Here is a 14,430-nt window from a genome sequence, read left to right on the forward strand (position 1 = left end):
ACATGTAGATCCATCTGTGTCATTATCATATGCGTGTAGCTGGGAGAGATGGAATGAGACAGACAGCAGCCTTAGTTTACTGTATCTGTTTGGGTGGATGATATCCTGTCTGTAGTGTTCAAGTAAACAGTGTAGATGATATCCTGTCTATACTGTTCAGGTACACAGTGTGTAGGATATCCTGTATATAGTATTCAAGTAAACAGTGTGGATGATATCCTGTCTATAGTATTCAGATACACGGTCTCGATGGTATCCTGTCTATAGTATTCAGATACACGGTCTCGATGGTATCCTGTCTGTAGTATTCAGATACATGGTCTCGATGATATCATGTCTGTAGGATTCAGATACACGGTCTCGATGGTATCCTGTCTATAGTATTCAGATACACGGTCTCGATGGTATCCTGTCTGTAGTATTCAGATACATGGTCTCGATGATATCATGTCTGTAGGATTCAGATACACGGTGTGGATGACATCCTGTCTATAGTATTCAGATACACGGTGTGGATGACATCCTGTCTATAGTATTCAGAGACACAGTGTGGATGTCATCCCGTATATAGTATTCAGAGACACAGTGTGGATGACATCCTGTCTATAGTATTCAGAGACACAGTGTGGATGTCATCCCGTATATAGTATTCAGAGACACAGTGTGGATGACATCCTGTCTATAGTATTCAGAGACACAGTGTGGATGTCATCCCGTATATAGTATTCAGAGACACAGTGTGGATGTCATCCCGTATATAGTATTCAGAGACACAGTGTGGATGTCATCCCGTATATAGTATTCAGAAACTATAATTAATATATATATATATATATATATATATACACTGACTCCTATAAGCTCCTGCATCATTCCAGTGTTCCCGTCTGAAAGGTCCTGGGAATCACCCGGGGTTCATTTAATGCTCCGGACAGTTCAACGTGTCCACATCCTTATGAGAATCCATAATTCATGGCGATGGTCAGGATGTGTCTCCACGGGTGATGAGCTCGGGCGGTGGTATTAAATATTAAATGTGGATCCTAAGCCTCTGTCTAGTGAAGCCAAGCACTCCGGGAATCCCAAATGAGGCTTTCTCGCTTGGGCATACAGTACATTACATTCAGTCTGCCAATCGCTTGGAACTTGTTAGCCATGATTAGTGCCTATAGAATATGTACACACACACACACACACAGCGCGTCAGTCGGTCGGTCTCCCGTGGTGGCGCTGCCGTTGTTTTCGTCGGTGTCTCGTTGTCTTTTCATTAGTGACTAGCCAGACCTCTGGCTGCTACTGAACAGGCCCGGATACGGCCGGCCTGCGCTCACATCGACATTATCTAACCTGTGGTGGAAGGTTGTGTGCGTGTGCGTACGTGGGTCCTTGGGAGCGCCGGCGTGTGTTTATTTGTGTGTTCATTTTTGTTGGTGATTGGAGGGCCGTATTGCCAGGCTAAGAGTAGCACCCTTGCTGCGCAGGACCGGCAGTGCGGCCTAATGTTATATAGGGCTGAAACGAGCACGCACGACTGGAAGCCAATCCCAGCACCCCTCCACTCTGAACGGAAAAACAGAAGCGAGCACACCATCCCTGACGCACAGCCCGGCCACTTATTTACAAGCGGCGTAATTCACAACAACATCTAACCGGAGCTGCTGGTTGTCGAGTGCATGCTCGTTAAGTCTCCAGAACACGGGGTGATTATCAATACCGGAGCCTTGGTTATTCTGAAGGTTGCGAGGTTCAGGGCACTGAGCACCACAGGTAGGGAAATGTTAAGTCTGAGGACTGAGTTTATATAGGTGTGCTAATACTCAATGTCAGATGTTATATACCCAGTACAACTGTAATCTCAGAGGTTGCGATATGAAGTAATTAATATACCTCAGAGGTGTATTTTGGTGTGTGCGTGTTTGTGTGTGCTCGCCTGGCGCTCAGCGGCGTGGCTGGCCGTTTCTGTTGCTCGGGGTGTGAGGTGCATTCGCATTAGTATGCAGGCTCCTGGAGGAGCGAGAGAGAATGAGTTAGATTTGGGTGGGGGGAAAGAGGGTCAGGGGCAACCACTCGGAACATGCAATTCAGCTCCAAATTGTTGAACAGGCGCTGATAATAAGCAAACATTGATTGTAAACAGAGGCGGGGCTGTAATTGGTAGACTGCAGCCAGAGGAGGTCTAAGTCTCACTCCACTGGTCTGCATTGCTCAGGGTTGGGGGGAGGGGGGTGGGGTGGGTGGGGGTCGTTGCGGAGAGGCTAATTCACACGACGGGAAGACAACTGAGCTGGGATTGTAATTAGTTCAGCCGCAAATACCTGGACGTCATCCCTTTCCCGGTGGTGACCGAATGTGTCCGTATGATTCACAGAGCCATTACCCTGGACAACACGCTGGTCATCCTGTCCACGGTGGCCCCGGATGCTGGACGCTACTATGTGCAGGCTGTCAATGACAAGAATGGAGAGAACAAGACCAGCCAACCCATCACCCTGTCGGTTGAAAGTAAGTAGAGCTTTAGCCATATTGGGGGGGGGGCATACATGGAGAAGTCTTCACAAGGCTAAACGCATTTTGAAGACGGGCAAAGACGCAGCTGTTGTCCGGTGAAAAGCAGACAAACACACACGGCCTGATGAGGCAGAGGGGTGAAAAGCCGACAAACACACACGGCCTGATGAGGCAGAGGGGTAAAAAGCCGACAAACACACACGACCTGATGAGGCAGGGGGTGAAAAGCAGACAAACACACACGACCTGATGAGGCAGAGGGGTGAAAAGCAGACAAACACACACAGCCTGATGAGGCAGAGGGGTGAAAAGCAGACAAACACACACGGCCTGATGAGGCAGAGGGGTGAAAAGCAGACAAATACACACGGCCTGATGAGGCAGAGGGGTGAAAAGCAGACAAACACACACGGCCTGATGAGGCAGAGGGGTGAAAAGCAGACAAACACACACGACCTGATGAGGCAGAGGGGTGAAAAGCCGACAAACACACACGACCTGATGAGGCAGAGGGTTGAAAAGCAGACCAACACACACGGCCTGATGAGGCAGAGGGGTGAAACGTATCCACAGGACCACAGAGGGTATAAAAAGTGAGCAGGTGCAGTTCAAGGTGGAGCTACTTTGACTATAGAGAGTGGGGCAGACATGGCCTGTGGCACAGAACAGAGACAGGGTTGATTAGAACAGAACTCAGACAGGCTGAATATCTCGCAGGAGTAGAGGTAGCTGTTCTAGCTGGCCAGATCAGACAGAGAGTTTGGGTCAGCTATGGTTGGTATGGTGGCGCTGGTTCAGTTGAAAGTTGGAGTAGAGGGGAAGAGGCCATTAAGGGTCTTAGTCTGGCAGAACAGACGGCAGGAATTTGGACAGTGGAGATTGTCTGTGGTTGCAGCCAACATCGGTAGGAGGCGAAGGAGGTTAGCATTTATATTGGAAGTTAACAAACGTCTATGGTGAAGTCAAGAAGATGAACATCTTTTGGTGAACCATGTACCTGAGCCATCCAGCCAAACTTAATATTAAACTGAAAGGATTAGGGTTGGGAATAACCAGTATGTTCTGGTGCAGCACACAATTAAATATATATTCTCCTAACGTCAGCTTCTGCAATTATAACCTGCTAATGGGCAGGCGGACCGATATTCAGTCGTTCAGTCACTTTATGAAGAGATCTGTTTGTATCAACGGAGAGTTAGTCTCCCCGTCCTAAATATGTCTGCTGCTTGTCAACAGCGGGAAACATCCTTTGACCTCCAACGTGATTACCATGAGCACCGCATTCGGGCTTAGACCTCAGTAACCGCCCAGAGTATCTGTCAGGAAAGTGTCCCATGCTGCCGCAGAAAGGTGGAAGGCGACGATTTACATTTTCACCCGTTTACAAAATTATATATCCGACGCAAACCTGCGCACACACACCCACCCACACACACACACTGGGTCCCTATGAAGGTCATTCAGCCCTTCAGGCTGCAGCAGTGTGTATCTGCATGCTGAGCTGTGTGTCTCAGTCCTTGTAGGGAGGTCCTTGACACAGCATTATCCCCAGGGGCCTTCCGGGGGTCCACCAACATAACTGACACTAAATCAGCTTAGAGGGAGGCATCCGTGCACTCACACACACTCTCTCTCAATCTTTCTCTCCCTAGCTCTCCAAAATGGGCCCTCTTTTACAGCCTTTCTATTGGTTTCTTAGCAATATTTCCCAATTGGTCCTGTTCCATAGCAAATCGTATTAGGAACGGCCAGTGGGCTGTTCTTTTATATGCTCCGGTCAGTTCCATTATCTCAAATGTCCTCACACACACACAAACAGACACACTCACTTATCCACTCTGCCCACTGGAAATGAAATGCAACATAACGTACAGCACCGCTGAAAGTGAGCCATAGCTTTATATTGACTTATAGTGAGCCGTCTGAAATTCTCTCCATTATACTGTATGACATCTGTTGTGTATAGAGTTACTCTCATAAACAGAGAGAACACCATTTGACTGTGTTGTGTTGACATCCTCCTCTCCTCTCTTTCCAGATGTGGGAGGTCCTGCCGATCCCATTGCCCCCACCATCATTATCCCCCCCAGGAACACCAGCGTTGTTTCTGGCACGTCTGAAGTCACAATGGAGTGTGTCGCCAATGCCAGGTAGACCCCCCCCCCCCCGCCTCACACCCCGTCCCTCCCGCACCCCCTCTGTGACAACATACTCTGGCTCGTCACTAATGTCTATTCTGTCGTCGCTGGCTCATCACCAGCCTGATTGATTCCGGCGGATCATTTTCCCGGGCGCGCTATTATTTAAAAAAAAAATTGTCGCGGTGAATGTAACGGCTGATTAACAAGTCAAATATCAACCTGTCTGCGTTTGGCTCGTTCAATTGGCCAATGACATTCAAAATGGAGGTTTTGTCTGCTCACCGCGGTGGCTTTAATGATGTCGTTCTACCAGGCCGCTGATCAAACTCAGCATCACCTGGAGGAAGAACGGGGTTCTGGTCACCAGTGGTCTGAGTGACTTCAACCGCAGGTTGACCATCATCAGCCCTGTGGTTAGTGACTCCGGGTTCTATGAGTGTGAGGCGGTCCTTCGTAGCAGCAGCGTGCCGTCTGTCAACTCTGGGGCCTTCCTACATGTACAAGGTAAGAATGCAGCCGTGACGTACACCTATGGAGTCTTCCGGATGTGTTGGGACCCCTTCGCTTTTCGTTGGGTTATAGACTCGATTTACAGTGAAACTTTTCGGGGACTTGAAGTCATTCTTTTGCCATCAATGTGCACGCGAATAGCCGTAATGAGAAAACGGTTTTTGGACACGTGTGCCACGTTTTCTGTTGGTATTTGATTTGTGTTCATAAACATATGATCCGCGCAGATTTTAGAGAATGAATCATACCTTCATAAACATGTCTGTTGCAATAAAAAGGGCTTAGCATAAATCGTGTGACATTCGGGAGATTTTAAGTGGATTTTGTACTCCTGAAGGTTTTTTATTTGATCCAGATGTCTGTCCTTTCCGTACCTCCATAACTTTCTCTCCTTCAGAGCCTCCGCAGTTTGTAAAGGAACCAGAGAAGCATATCACTGCTGAGATGGAGAAAGTGGTGGATATCCCCTGCCAGGCAAGAGGTGAGATACATGCACATATAGTTTTATGTGTGTGTGTGTGTGCGTTCGTGTGTATGTTTATGTGCATGGCTATTTTCCCAGCTACATCTCTCCCTTTTGCAGGTGTACCTCAGCCAGATATTGTGTGGTACAAGGATGCGGTGCCCATCAGCCCTGTAAAGACCCCCAGGTACAGGGTATTAGTGGGGGGCAGTTTACAAGTCAACGGTCTTCTGCCTGACGACACAGGGATGTTCCAGTGTTTCGCCCGTAACGTGGCTGGAGAGGTGCAGACCAACACTTATCTGGCAGTCACCAGTGAGTATTCCGTCGGTTCACTTTACTATATCCGAGAGCCTTTTAGTTACAGATGTATGATCTCAATTCGAGAGCCTTTTAGTTACAGATGTATGATCTCAATTCGAGACCCTTTTCTGCAGAGGGAAAATGATCCTAAAAAAGCATGTGAGGTAGTAAGTGGATTTAAATGAATGGATATTTTGGTACAGGTTGATACAATTTTTGTAAAGCAAGAATAACTTTGAAATTTCATAGTGGAAATCGAAAACTTCAGATGCCTTTTCTGTCCTTAAATACACTAAATGTAGAATTTCCTGCCTAGTACAAAGGTTGATATGTGGCTGAAAGTTCAAATGAAGGTCGTACATCTGTAGTGTTCTGAGTTATTGTCTACTGTAGTTTACGGTCTACAATGTTTTACTCATCCCCTCATTTTTTTGCATCAATCTGTCTACATTTCTCCTGCTCTGATGAGTGCAACGTAACCATGAAAAAATATTTTTGTCTTTTCCTTCCTGTTCTCCTTTCTTCCTGTCAGTTCAATAAGTGGCATGTTGTCATCTTTTAAGACTGTGGTTAGTTGCCTGTTGTGAGTGGGGGAGACGGCTTTGTCACCCTGTCTTTATCCATTTTCCTCCGTTCTCTGCTTCTCTTTGGGGTGATGAGTGTTATGGAGGCAGCTTTGGCAGTGAGGCTGCCTACTGCTGTGTTACAGTATGCATTTTTTATCGCTTTGGGGCTAGTTCTCAAATGGTCGGTAGAACAAAACAAAAAACACCAGATACTTTTTTTTTTAATTGCTAAATGTTGATAACTTTTTCAATGCAGAAATCCTATACTTATTGAAACACTGAGCCTGCCTAGTTTTTGTGGGCCCGGTGGTAATTCAAACCTGTGACTCAACTCTGGTGTTCCTGGTGTTGTCCAAGAAGTGATTAAAAACCGAATACTGGGAGTGTTGTTGCTACAAAGACAGCTAGCCGCTGAGATTCTCTAGAAAATGATCTGTCGCCAACACACTCATTACTTGTCTAAATGGGTTTGAAGGTGAGTATCTACTGAAAACGACTTCTTCGGGTCCCGTTCAGTAATTATCGACTTGCATGCTGCTTCCCATCACCTGTGTCTTTCTGTGTGTTCCTGTGTGTCTTTCTGTGTGTTCCTGTGTGTTTTTGTGGGTGTTTTTCTGTTTTCTTTTATCAACACCTAATCTAAAACCAACACTGTCTTCTCTCTCATCAGCATGTGTTCAGGTGTTCAGAACGTGCATATGTCTGTGTTCTCTAACTCCTCCCTCGCTCTCTCTCCCTCTCTCTCTCTCTCCCTCTCTCTCTCTCCCTCCCTCTCTCTCTCTCTCTCCCATGTGTGTGTTTCCCTATAGGCATTGCCCCTAACATTACAGCTGGACCATCCGACAGCACTGTGATCGATGGCATGTCAGTCATCCTCCACTGCGAAACATCCGGAGCTCCAAGACCGGCCATCACCTGGCAGAAAGGTCAGACTTACCACCGAAGCTCTCCAACACTCGGCCACAGGCACACCACATCAGACGTTGTTAACCGCAAGTCTGGGTTTCTCCATTATGTATCAACAATGTTTAACCGTCCAATCGTGGCACAACTCGATTACACAGAAAGGACAAGCTCACGCCATCTCCCGTGGCACCGCTGTAGCAGAGTGATGCGAGTGGGTCATTCGACTCACTCGCCAGGCTGAGGCTGTGGTTGCAGATCTTCTCGACTGAAGATTAGAGTGTTAATGAGCATGTGTCAAGTCCTCCGCTTTTAACGCAGAATCCTTTTTGGGCCGCACCGTGATGAATAGAGGGACAAAGGTGCTTTTGTTAATGAAGTTTGATCAAAGCAGAATCAATGTCTGTGCCGCCACAGAAAGATAGTATTCTACATAACTGATCGCAATTCCATGACATAACACCACTGTAGCCAAAAACCACAGGGTCATTCCTCATGAGATTTTCAGTTTTTCATCACTAGGCAGTCCGTCTTCAAATGTTAGCACCTTTTGATCTGAAGTTTGCAAGCTTTCCGTCATTCAAAACCGCACTTTACATTGGTCAAACAGTTACATAGAATAATTATCAATCTGAAGTGAATTAGGAAGTTATGTAGGCCTGTCCTCAGTGAGCTGTGTGTAACTGTCCTCAGTGAGCTGTGTGTAACTGTCCTCAGTGAGCTGTGTGTAACTGTCCTCAGTGAGCTGTGTGGAGCTGTCCTCAGTGAGCTGTGTGTAACTGTCCTCAGTGAGCTGTGTGTAACTGTCCTCAGTGAGCTGTGTGTAACTGTCCTCAGTGAGCTGTGTGGAGCTGTCCTCAGTGAGCTGTGTGTAACTGTCCTCAGTGAGCTGTGTGGAGCTGTCCTCAGTGAGCTGTGTGTAACTGTCCTCAGTGAGCTGTGTGCAACTGTCCTCAGTGAGCTGTGTGCAACTGTCCTCAGTGAGCTGTGTGTAACTGTCCTCAGTGAGCTGTGTGTAACTGTCCTCAGTGAGCTGTGTGTAACTGTCCTCAGTGAGCTGTGTGTAACTGTCCTCAGTGAGCTGTGTGCAACTGTCCTCAGTGAGCTGTGTGTAACTGTCCTCAGTGAGCTGTGTGTAACTGGCTGGTGCCAGTAAACACCCCCGGTTGTTAGGCTTATTGTGTTTTTCTTCTAACTCTCTCCCCCTGTGCCCAGGTGAGCGTGTCCTGGCCAGTGGTTCTGTTCAGCTGCCCAGGTTCACCCTTCTGGAGTCCGGAAGCCTGCTCATCTCCCCCTCCCACATCTCAGACGCCGGCACCTACACCTGCATGGCCAGCAACTCCCGGGGCATCGACGAGGCCGCCGCCGACCTGGTGGTGTGGGGTGAGTGCGTTGGCAGGCCGGGGCGAATGGGCATCCCGCAGGTTCGGTGTTGCACCTCGGCAGACCGTCGCGGAGTTGACGCTGATGGAGAAATCTCTCTGCTGACTCCTCCCCCCTTCCCGCCCGCTGTTCTGACATCCCGTGTTTCCCTCCCCCGCAGCCCGAACCCGTATCAACGCCCCCCCCCAGGACCAGAGCGTTATCAAAGGCACCAAGGCAACAATGACCTGTGGAGTGACCCACGACCCCAGTGTCACTGTCAGGTAGGAGAGCGCACACAAGGCGTGCCCTATTTACTTACACGCAGACACCTTGTACACACACACACACACACACACACACACACCAGTCAAGAAGCAACACACGTACCGACTCTGTATCAGTACTCCGGCATCAGCACAACAGTAAAAACCTTGCCCTGGAGGTGGCCCAAAGCTTCTGAGCCAGTAGGGGTAGTTCAATTGATCTCAATATTCAGCTCAGTCTCTTTGTATAGTTGGATGCTTGTGTGTGCTTGTGCGTGTGCACGTGTGTGTGTGTGTGTGTGCGCGTTTGTGCGGGTCTGTGTGTGTGTGTGTGTGTGCGTGAGCAGCTAATTTGTGGTGTTTTCAAATCAGTCCGTTGATACGCTCGTTTCTGGGGTTGTTCCGCCCGACGCCCTGCTGAGCTGCTTGGCCGCCGTGATAAAGTGGGAGAGATTAAATGAGCCTCTAATAGTTCTTGACTTGGCTGTTAATGAAGAGGAAACAGTCAAAGGATGTCCTGATCTTTCTGATATAGACACACACGGTGGCCATTAGATGCACTTGCGAGTGTATGTTCCTGACAGAAAGGCAACCTGATTATCCCTGGGCGATTATCCCAGGTCGGCCCAGTGGGCAGGCACCAGTGGGCAAGAGATGGGTCCTGCCCGGGTCTCCCAGCCTTCTGACAAGCGTTGAAAACTCTGTGGTTTTGAAAACTGATGAAAAATAAAAACATACACGGTAGACATGCTGCTTAGGTCAGATATATTGAAGACCTATGTGAAATATTTTAATTAGAATGCACCGAGTGTCATACATAATATATACCATGCTCACTATGTTCAATTAGCACAATAATCACGCTGGTTGAACTTTCTCCATTTAATATGGACATGGATTAAGAAGCTGTTGAATTCTGGAAAATGTTCTTCGAAGGACCTTTAATATTGAGAATATAAGTCTGTTTGCAGTAAGTATCAATAAAGGTTATTTAAAGAACATCCCACATAAGGTACTCTGTACTCCCAACAAGGTGTGTAACATTATGCAGAAGCCCTTTTTGTGGTGCTATATGACCTTTCTGACCTTTTCTTTGTTTTCCTCCGTACCGAGTGACCGTTGATTAACCGTGTCTTCCTCTAGGTATGTCTGGGAGAAGGAGGGCGTGGTCATCAACGCCCAGGCCATCCCTCGCCTCCGCCTGGATCCCGACGGTACCCTCCACATCTCCCAGACGTGGTCCGGCGACATCGGGACCTACACTTGCAGGGTCACCTCTGTAGGGGGCAACGACTCGCGCAGCGCCCACCTGAGAGTCAGGTGACAGCCCCGCCCGCGGCGCTCCTTAATGTCTGTCACCTTTTTCCCCCAGTCCTGTCGTGAACAAGACCCGCCTTTCCCTCGACTCAGCTTCTGCCATTGTCCTCGCCACAATGTTGTGTTTCCGCTCTGTCTTTTCATTTCATTTCTTGTTCCCCCTTCAACACTTGCACGCGTAGTCGCTTCTGTCCTCTCCTTTGGTATCGGCACCTGTTTTTATAAAGATACCGCGTCTGTATCGCACCTCTCCGCCGCGTGCCTGCTCTGACTCATTCTCCACGTACATCCGCACACCACTCTCTCCCGATGGTGCCTCAGAGGACAGTCAACTTTGAAGACCGTCTCCCGTCTGACAGCTGTCTCACCCCTATCCGCTCGGTCACCTGTCTCGCCTCACTCCTGTCTATCTCCTTCTTCTGTCCGTTCTCCTAGGTTCTTAGAATGATTGACCTTGAGGCCTTTTTTTGTTTTTTGGTTCTTGTGACATTTGGTTTGTCTGTCTCCCCATGTGTCTGATGAGCTCTCTGACCCCTCCCCACCTCCACAGGCAGCTGCCCCACGCTCCAGAGAACCCCGCGGCCCTGCTGAGTTCCTCCGAGAAGAGGGCCATCAACCTGACCTGGGCCAAGCCCTTCGATGGAAACAGCCCCCTGATTCGCTACATCCTGGAGGTGTCGGAGAACAGTGAGTGACCTCGGCGGGACTCGGGGGGGGGGGGATGAGACTCCGCCAGGGTCTGAGAGAGGGAGGATGCCAAGCTGCCCTCCGTGGATGACATGTTCCGTGTCTGATCTCTGTCTCCGTCCCAGACGCTCCCTGGGCCATCCTCCTGGCCAACATAGAGCCCGAGTCCATGGCGGTGACGGTCAGTGGGCTCATCCCGGCCCGTTCCTACCAGTTCCGCCTGTGTGCCGTCAACGACGTGGGAAAAGGCCAGTTCAGCAAGGAGACGGAACGGTGAGTGGGGGGAGTGAATGAACAAGCGTGTGGGTGGGTTTGTGAGTAAGCAAGGTTCAGCATGGTTCTCTCAGCGCCCTCCTTCCCTCCAAAGCTCCTTATCCCGGCCATCTCATGATAACAGCCTCATCCAAACAAGCAGTGTGTAATTCTGTCTCGGTACACACTGGCCTGTGTGTGTCTGTGTGTGTGTGTGTATGTGCATGTCATATATCCCTGCAAGGATTTTAAATCAAGGATGTTACCTCGTGGGGACATTGCTCCGGTCCCCATGAGGAAAAAGGCAATTTTCGGCTTAGTGTTAGGTTGAGTTCAGACATAGGGTCCGAGGTTAGGTAAATAGAATTTTAAACGAGAGTAATGTTTGGTGTCCCCACAAGGATTGTTAAACGTGAATGGATGTGTCTTTATCTGCTGGAGGATCAGTATCTAAGCCGAGACAGGCAGACACACCACCAGCGGGATTTGGGGGGAGGGGTCCCAGGAGAGAGAGGAGATCAGGTGGGCTTCGTTTGCCTTAGTCCCGTCTCATACCTTACAGGGTGTGTTGTGTTCCCAATCCCTCATCAATCCTTTGCATCAAAATCATATCCAAATGGCACACTGTTTCATATCCACAGTGCGCTTCTTTCAGACCAGGGCCCCTAGTGTTCTGGTCAAAAGTAGGGCACTACTTAGAAAATAGGGGCCCTTTATGGATCAACCTTCCCTTAGCGGCTAGCTCGTCACGCCGGCTGAAATGTGAGCTGTCGGATCCCCGGCCATCTCCAGCTGAGAGGAGAGCCACGGGGGTCCACGCACAGCGTTTTATGCTTCCGTTTGATGCTAAAGCGCCACAATTCATCTCAACTCTTCCTCGCTTCAGAAGCGTTATGTGTCTCTCTGGGCTCTTTGGTTTTGACAAGATAAGAATATACTATAGTATATTGGGCTGGAATGAACTGATTGAGCGTCAAGCGATGGGTTCACTGTGGTGTGTGGCAATGGCCTGTGGTACTAACTTTTTACCTCCCCTTCAATGTCTCCATCATTAGCTGTAGGATAATGTTTTAGTCAAGGCATCAAAGCTAGTTGATGGTTTTGTACCTAGACACTGGAGATAGCATGGACAACAAAACAAGGTCTTTAACTGCTTTGAAAGAAGAAGTGATAGATTCACTCGACAGATAAATCAACACACTTCATGGTCAGATGAGACCTGGCCATCCACGTCAGACAGATAAACAGTCCCTCTCCGTCCTTCCTTTCTGCCCTTTTCTTCTCTTTTTCTCCTATTTGAACTTTCCTCTTTCACCCTTTCTCACTTTCTCTCCTCTCTTTCTGTCCTTCTCTCTTTCTCTCAACCCTCCACCTCTCTCTTTTCTTCTTTGTCTTTCCTTCTTGCTTTCAACCCTCTCGATCCCCTCGCTCTCTCATTCGTTCTTTCCTTCTTGCTTTCTGTCATTCCCTCTCGTCTGCTTTTGTCTCCTCGTCTCTGCCCACCTCGCAGGGTGTCCCTACCAGAGGAGCCTCCCAGTGCCCCCCCCCAGAACGTTATCGCCAGTGGCCGGACCAACCAGTCCATTATGATCCAGTGGCAGCCCCCACCGGAGAGTCACCAGAACGGGGTCCTCAGAGGCTACAGCGTCCGGTGAGAAGTTCGGAACCAACGCTGGGTTTGATACCTTCTCTGGGTTTAATGTGTAGTCCCTCTGCTGTGCCCTTCCAGTGGCCAATCAACAAGGACACACTCAGTAACACTCAGTAATACCGTTCTGTGGAGCCAAATGAGTAGATATTCCAGTCTGATAGGGTTAGAGACAATGTTGCAATAATTACTTTCTTTCTCTGAAGTGCTGACTAGTGCTCTGTCTCCCCCTGCTGTCGATAAAATGTACTTTAGCTCCTGGTCAGACCACGCTCTGGCGCTGTGTCTCAGGTAACTCAGTACTATGTGTTAAGTAAACTTGCAAGAGCCAGAACAGCTAATCGGTGCAGAAGCCAATCTGCTGTTTTGTTCTGTGAGACACCTTGATCCTCTAGACAGGACGCTGGTCTCTCAACGCTAGGCTGTTGTGTGTCGCAGGTACCATGATTAGATTAGATTCAACTTTATTGTCATTGAACAAGTACAACTACAGTACAACAAAATGCAGTTAGTGTCTAACCAGAAGTGCAAATAGAAGAGGGCAGAAAAAGTATTAAGTATAATGTATGTTACAGATGTGACATACAGATGAGCAATGCATAGATGTGCCATGAAGGCAAATAGAGGAGGCCATTAAATGTACACGTATTAAGTATAATGTATACAGAAATTACAGTATTCTTTTCTCCCAGAATCAGTTTGTGCTAAATGTTCTGCATCATGTTTAGCCAGGCAGCTACAATGGACTCAGATTAGCCTGTGCTGTTTCTTAGGTACCGATTGACAGGTCTTCCCGTAGACTACCAGAGCAAAAACATCTCCAAACCTGATGTGACCAACCTTCTGCTGGAAGACCTCATCATCTGGACCAACTATGAAATTGAGGTGGCAGCTTACAACGGGGCGGGGCTAGGAACCTTCAGCCACAAAGTCACTGAGTGGACACTGCAGGGAGGTGAGGTGCTCAGGACATTGGCTCGTTTGGTTGTCCATCAAGTAAACAGTTAATGTTAGGGTCTCATATAGAGTCAGATATACAGTATTATCAAATTACACAGAAAGGGGATGGGCAAGATTTTACACCAAGAACTTGTCAAGTCGGCCGGCCTAACCATACATATTTCGGATAATATATGATGTTCAATAGAGATGTATATCACTAGATTAATAATGTAAATGGCAGGGCAATCAGTACTACTCTGGCACAAAAACCTTGAGTGGGCACCTGTGCCTGGTACCGACGTCTTACTGATAACATTGATTGCTTTGGGATTACAACTATGCGTTCCTACGAAATACTGTAAATGACCTTACACCACCTTAGCAGTAGATTACTATTTTTGTTGTAAAATAAAAGCAGCAAGGCTGTTAATATCTGACCTGTAAAAACGGTGTCTGGGAGAAAGCATAGGCCAGTAAACAGTTACTGCACATTCTCTCAGCCAAGGTTGTCCGATTGAAAGGTGTTTTGTCATTTTATTTGGTTCTCTGCATTCCTGTCACA

General features: G+C 48.2%; 1 protein-coding gene across 10 annotated transcripts in view; it reads left to right on the top strand.

The window, feature by feature from the left end:
* The window catches only part of sdk2b (sidekick cell adhesion molecule 2b), a 298,546-nt gene that overhangs the window by 239,763 nt on the left and 44,353 nt on the right, over window positions 1-14,430 (top strand). For all 10 annotated transcript variants that reach the window (XM_013133839.4, XM_013133840.4, XM_020046793.3 and 7 more), the window contains exons 5-17: window positions 2,369-2,502; window positions 4,547-4,658; window positions 4,963-5,153; window positions 5,557-5,640; window positions 5,743-5,937; window positions 7,301-7,417; window positions 8,610-8,777; window positions 8,938-9,040; window positions 10,166-10,342; window positions 10,890-11,026; window positions 11,152-11,299; window positions 12,789-12,929; window positions 13,700-13,881. In XM_013133839.4, the coding sequence (XP_012989293.1) occupies window positions 2,369-2,502; window positions 4,547-4,658; window positions 4,963-5,153; window positions 5,557-5,640; window positions 5,743-5,937; window positions 7,301-7,417; window positions 8,610-8,777; window positions 8,938-9,040; window positions 10,166-10,342; window positions 10,890-11,026; window positions 11,152-11,299; window positions 12,789-12,929; window positions 13,700-13,881 (1,889 nt within the window). The remainder of the gene's footprint in view (window positions 1-2,368; window positions 2,503-4,546; window positions 4,659-4,962; window positions 5,154-5,556; window positions 5,641-5,742; window positions 5,938-7,300; window positions 7,418-8,609; window positions 8,778-8,937; window positions 9,041-10,165; window positions 10,343-10,889; window positions 11,027-11,151; window positions 11,300-12,788; window positions 12,930-13,699; window positions 13,882-14,430) is intronic.

This window comes from Esox lucius, chromosome 5 (assembly GCF_011004845.1).
Source record: "Esox lucius isolate fEsoLuc1 chromosome 5, fEsoLuc1.pri, whole genome shotgun sequence".
NCBI classification, from domain to species: Eukaryota; Metazoa; Chordata; class Actinopteri; order Esociformes; family Esocidae; genus Esox; species Esox lucius.